This window comes from Bactrocera latifrons, unplaced genomic scaffold (genome assembly GCF_001853355.1).
Source record: "Bactrocera latifrons isolate USDA-ARS-PBARC rearing strain unplaced genomic scaffold, ASM185335v1 scaffold_274, whole genome shotgun sequence".
NCBI lineage: Eukaryota > Metazoa > Arthropoda > Insecta > Diptera > Tephritidae > Bactrocera > Bactrocera latifrons.
In genome coordinates this window covers 23,653-30,059 of record NW_017536341.1, presented here as the reverse complement: position 1 = coordinate 30,059, position 6,407 = coordinate 23,653, and the positions used below count along the sequence as shown (strand labels likewise).

At 38.8% G+C, this 6,407-nt stretch overlaps 1 protein-coding gene across 1 annotated transcript; it reads right to left on the bottom strand.

Moving 5' to 3' along the window:
* Positions 1-2,361: 2,361 nt before the first annotated feature.
* On the bottom strand, positions 2,362-3,346 carry LOC108969990 (the record flags this gene model as incomplete). The annotated part of the gene is given in 1 exon segment (XM_018935060.1): positions 2,362-3,346. A coding segment is annotated over 1 exon segment (588 nt). The 3' UTR covers positions 2,362-2,754.
* Positions 3,347-6,407: the final 3,061 nt, after the last annotated feature.

Below are 6,407 nucleotides of genomic sequence, written 5' to 3'. Positions count from 1 at the left end.
TTATTAACAATTTCTTCCTTTATGAAGAAATGTTCTAACAGCTCCTCTTATGCGGAATGTATTGTATCTGGCATTTCTAAATTGGATTCTTTGTCATTGCTTTCGTCTGTTTTTATAGAGTTTTCAATCCGGCTTAAAAAATGTGTTACTACATTATTTTTCCCTTTCTGATATTCGATTTAATAATTGAASTCTTGCAGTTTCCACAGCCACCTTTGGTGACGTTGTGAAAACTCCCTACCTTTACATTTATTATTTAAAAATATTATTGGGCTATGATCAGTTATATTTTTAAATTTTGTACCATATACATATGGCGTGAGATAAGTTATTGAATATATAATGGCTAGAAATTTCTTATCTGTTGTAGCATATTTCTGTTCATGGTTATTTAAAGTTCTGCTAATGTAGCACACTGGCTGACCTTGTTGAGAAAGTACTGCGCCTATTGCGTAATCACTTGCATCCGTTGTAATGGTAAACTCCTTATCATATTCAGGAAATTTGAAAATTGGATGTGATGATATCAGTGCTTTAAAATTTTTAAAACTAGCTATGTACTGCGGATCTCTTGAATTTATTTTGTAATCTTTTTTTAAATATTTAATCATTGGATATTGGAAAATTTTCTCTAATGAGTTTAAATGTTCCTCTAATGACGTTTAATACGTCGTCTAAATAAACGACACATAACATAAATAAGATATAAATAAGATAATGTATTCTCTTAATATGTCATTCATTAATCGTTGAAAGGTAGCCGGAGCATTTTTTAGTCCGAAGGGCATTCTTATATATTCGTAAATTCCCACCGGAGATACAAAAGCTGTCTTTTCAATATCCTTTTTATCCATTAAAATTTGATGGTAACCTTTGGCTAGATCAAGAGTGCTAAAATACTGCGCCTTGCCCAACTTGTCTAAGATTCCATCAATGTTTGGCAAATGATATTTATCATCGACAGTTATTTGATTTAGTCTACTGATAATAGGTGAACTATATTTACTTCTACTTTTCCGAATTATACCTTGTTTTTCTAGCTCCCTAATTTGCCTTATGGCTTCTTCCTCATGTTTCGGAGGTAACCTATATATCTTTGAATTGATTTGCTGGTTTGTGGTGGTTCTTATTTCGTGGACCACCGTTTTTGTGTTTGTCAAGGTATCTCCGTTTTTATACATTAATTTTTCATACTTCTTTAGCAATTTTCAACCTCCTTACGTTCATTTGACTTTGAATGATCCAATTTTGTATTTTACTTTCTTCCAATGCATATACCTGCTCTTGGATAGTTTTTAAGTAAAACGGAATTTTAACATCATTTTTAAGCTCAATTTCTTCGTTTTCAATATCGATTATATTGAAATTATTAAATATAAAATCTTTTCCTAGTAGAAGATCGTACGGTTTTTCAAAGTCCATTTTCAACCATCTCATCCTAGCATTGTGAGGGTATTGAAATTCTAGCGGACATGGTATCTTAATTCTTTCGTTAGACGCTTTTATTTCACCATTCAGTGTACTAATTATTGTTTTTTTTTCTAGAACCGGTAACTTATAATGTTCGAAACTTGATTTTTTCATAATACTAATAGTAGAGCCTGGGTCTACCAATGCACACCATTTTTTATGAAACAAAGTAAGTGAAATTAATATTTTGTTTTGATTTTCCGAGGCTAATTGGTAAAAAATTCCTCGTTGTTATTCGTTTCATCTGTCCTGCCCACATCATCAACATCCATGGGAGTTGGGCCATTTGAACGTCTTGTTTGCCGAGTGCCGTTCTGTATATTTTGTCTTGCTGAATTACCATAGCCGTTATTATTATTATTAATATTATTATTACGATATTGATTTGTATATTGGCCTGAATTTCCTGTTCGATAATTAGTTTGTCTCTGTGTATTATTTGGGYGATCATTATTTTGCCCTGAAAAATTGGTATTTCTTTGGGAGTATCGTCCCGAATTATTTTGTGCATAATAACGATCACTGTTTTGATCGCCAATATGTTGTCTCCTAAAGTAGTTTATTCTTTGATTATTTTGATTTTGGTTACTATTAAAATTTCTTGCCTTCTGAGCAAATTGGTTTCAATTTCTGTTACTTGCTAAAAATATAGGATTTAAATTTCCATCGTCCAGCCCTATGAAATTATGGATCGTATTTGTCATGTCTGCCCACGTCGTTATATTCCGTATCATATATCGAAAGTCCCTGTTGCAAGTTGCTTTATCCTTTGTATAAGCATTCCTGAAAATGTTTCTTTCATCATACCGCCTGTTAACGTTTGCCACTAGTATACTTACTTGCTATAGTATACCTATGAGATGGAAAATAAAATGCACTGATTTCCACACTCGATATAAAATATTTATTTCACTAGAATCTTATTTGATTGTATGTAACACTGTGTAAAGAAAGTCCAATGTTGGACACTGTTAGCGAACTCGGTGCTCCACGGATGAAACGAAAAAGAGACCGATCCCGGTCGGATCAATCCCTTTTGAAGATTTGGGTGGTGAATAGCTGCTGATTACGAGGCGTCTCGTTGATAATCGTGTGGTTGTTGTGTTGTAGTAATGAGCGGTGTTAAGAACTGTGTTTGATGCGTGTGTGTAGTGGTGTATGCTGTGAACGGTTGTGTGATGAGGTGTTGGGACGTGACGTGATGTGATGTGATGTGAAGTGACGTGAGGTGATGCGATGTGATATATTGCAGAATGCATAGCTCATGTGAACATCTCGGCCCCCCTAGGCGAGTGAATCGGCTAGGAGCCTCTGCAGCTGTTGCAGTGTGCTTAGTACAGCACTCAACCCTGTTGAGCGACGTTGTTGCTTTCGATGAGCGTGGCATGGCGGAGATAACCGCGAACGCATTGTGGTTGATTGGCTGCTTCGTCGTCGCCGGATAGAACCGCATAGGGTGTTGGTGCTATTTTCCGACGGATTGGCTCGGCGGGGAAAACGATGAAATAGAGTGTGATGCGGCCGGTGGCAATATTGACAGGCGCCGTCGGCCCAGCGCTCTATGGTGGCGTGGTCATCTCCCAGGCAGGTCATGCAATGCCCGTGGGCTCTTGCAACCTGTTGACGTTGAGCGGGCTTCATGCTCTTTAAAATGGAGTATCGTTTGAGGGTGTGTGGGCGATGGCAAAGACTGCAAGATGGAGGCCCCTGTGGCTCCAATAGCTGCCCTTCTCTCATCTCCCTGATTGCAGCGGCGGACGGCGGTGGGCGCACAACAGTGGTCCTTGGAGCGGCAACGAGTGCTGCCGATGCTGGTGCAGCGATTTCGGAGCTTACGGTGTTGAAGGTGGTTTGAGTCTCATCTACGTCCATTTCTATGGGAATATAAAATTGCATTAAATGGATTTTATTTAAGTATAATATTTGAATGTAGTTGTTGTAGCTACATATCTATACATATATATATGTATAATTGGTTGATCTTCAACGCGCTTGTGTGCGTTTATTTTTATATACGGATTTTAAAGCGGGTTAATGTCGGATTAGCGGAATTGATTCATTATTCTTTTCGATTAATTTAGCGAGCTATTTTGCGGTTTTGGTTGAAGTTCTCCTTCGCTGTTTGGAAGAAAACACAGTTTAGGGACTGGTCGAGTTAATATGCCGGTTTGTGTTCGAACATCGACTACTCTTATGTGACCATCTGACCCTCGATGAACCTTTTCAATGCGGCTTAGCCACCATTCTGTTGGAGGAAGGCATTCGTCCTGTATTATGACGCATTCTCCTGCATTGGCTTCCTTCTGGGCCGTTTTCCATCGATATCTCTTATGAAGATCCTTGAGATAGTCTTCCTTTCATCTGCGGCTGAATTTGTGATGGAGAATCTTGATTCTTTCCCATCGATTTAATAAAGTGAGTGAGTCTCCTTCTGTCTCAGGTATGGCGAGAAGAGGAGCTCCTCTGAGGAAATTACCTGGTGTGAGAGCTGTGAAATCGGAGGAATCTTACGAGAGGGGTGATATGCTCGTAGGTCTTGAATTTAATACGGCTTCGATACGAGTGAGTAGTGTAGTAAACTCCTCATAATTGAATTTATGATTACCAGCCGTTTTCTTAAAGCTTTTTACTGCTGATTCCCAAAGTCCGCCCATGTGTGGAGAACATGGAGGTATAAACTGCCAATCGATCCCTTGGGGTGCATATTTGTTAACTATTTCAGGGGAGACTTCTTTCATGAAGTTTATAAACTCCTTCTCTGTTGCTCTTTGGGCTCCCACAAAGTTTTTCCCATTGTCGCTCATTATTTTTGAAGGAAATCCGCGTCATCCGACAAAGCGTGCAAATGCTGCAAGAAAAGCCGCAGTAGTCAGATCTGAACAAAGCTCGAGGTGTACTGATTTCCTCGTAAAACAAACATGCAAAGACAGCCACATACCCTTTTCTAAATGAAGAAGACCTTAACATAGAGGCCTTTCTCTGGAAAAATCAACCCCAGTGATGGTTAAGGGTAGAGTATAGTTGCAGCGTTCAGGTGGTAAAGCTGCCGTGATTTGCGGACGCATTTTGTGTTTGTACATGGTACATGGTTTACACATGAAAATCGTCCGTTTGATTTGTGGCTTTAGTCGCGGTATATAAAATTCTTGATGCAGTGTAAGCTGATGCAGATATGCTAGAAATAGATAAGTAAAACCGAATTTCTCTGGAATAATGATGGGATGTCGTTCGTTATAACTAAGGCTGGAGTTCGCTAATCTTCCATTTGCCCTTATTAATCCGTTAGAATCTAAGAATGGATTTAAGACGAGCTTCCCTTTTCGAGATTTCGCTTTTCGAGCAACTTTGATTTCTCCTTGCTGAAATAGCGAGTTTGTGTATATAATATTAGACTGACCTTGGCATGTTGCAAGTCGGAATGCGTTAGTTGTACGCAAGGATCTTTTGGTGCTTATTTCATTTTTTGTTTAAGTCTTCGAATAAATTGGTTCTTATAAGCGACTACCCTTAGTGCTCTTGGAAATGATGAAAATCTATGGAGAATATCATCCTCTTTTCAAGTGATATGAAACTTTTCAATTTTCCGACTTTCTGGCTTTATTATATTACGAGCGGGAGACTTTGGCCAGAATTCTTGTGATTCTGTTAGCCATGTTGGACCATTCCACCAGAGTGTAGTGCTGGTGAGGTGCAGTGGCTTGCACCCTCTTGTCGCAAGATCCGCTGGGTTATCTGCACTTGCGACATGTTGCCATTTTGCTGGGCCAACTAAGTCTAAAATTTGGGATATTCGATTAGATACATAGGTCTTCCAGCAATAGGGTGGTTTTTCTAACCACGCTTAAACTATTTCTGAGTCTGACCAAAGATACGTTTTATGATCAGTTAATTTCAGATGGATTTGAACTATCTAAATTAGTTTTGCTAACAGAAGACCACCATTCAGTTCAAGCCGTGGCAGACTGAGTGTCTTCAAAGGTGCGACTTTGGCTTGGGCTACCAAGAGGTGTGCAGATATTTTGTTATCGTACTGTGTGCGTACGTAAACTGCTGCGCAATAAGCCTTTCCAGAGGCATCACAGAAACCGTGTAATTCTGTGTTAATGTTAGGGGTGAAATTTACCCATCGAGGGATTCGAATTTCGGATATAGTATGTAGGTTGTTAGCAAATTGAACCCATTTCGCTAAACGTAAAAGTTTTACCTGTTCATCCCATTCAGTGCCATCTTGCCACTATTCTTGAATGAGGATTTTAGCTTGAATCATTATTGGCGAAAGCCATCCTGCGGGGTCGAAAAGTTTTGCCACCGAGGAAAGTATTTGGCGTTTTGTAATGGCGGACATTGCAGATGTTGACTCAATTGTGTATGAGAATTGATCTTTTATCGCATTCCATTGAATCCCTAAAGTTTTGGTTGTACTAGCTTTTTCAAATTTAAGAAAATCTGAATCTAATAAGTCTTCCTTTTTAATGTCTTTTATTATTTCAGGGTGATTTGATGTAATCTTCTTTAGGGGAAACCCTGCTGAATTTAATGCTTTGATCACTTGCGATAGTGATTCGCGTGCTAATTCGATACTGTGGCTACCTGATAGTATGTCGTCCACGTATGTTTGTGTTTGCAACACAGAAGATGCTAAAGGCAAATTTGTTGCATTTGTTTGTGCCACTTCATGCAATGTTCTAATGGCCAAATAGGGTGCACAATTGATGCCAAAGGTGACGTTTTAAGTTTATAGTCGCTGATTTTCGGAAGACTATACGTTGGAAATCTTGGTAATCTTTATGTACTAGAATTTGTCTGTACATTTTTCTACATACCCATTGAAAACGTATTTAAACATGCGCCAATTTAGAATTAGCAACATGAGATCAGGTTGTAATGCTGGCCCTGTGTATAGTACATCATTGAGTGATTTGCCTGAGCTCGTACAC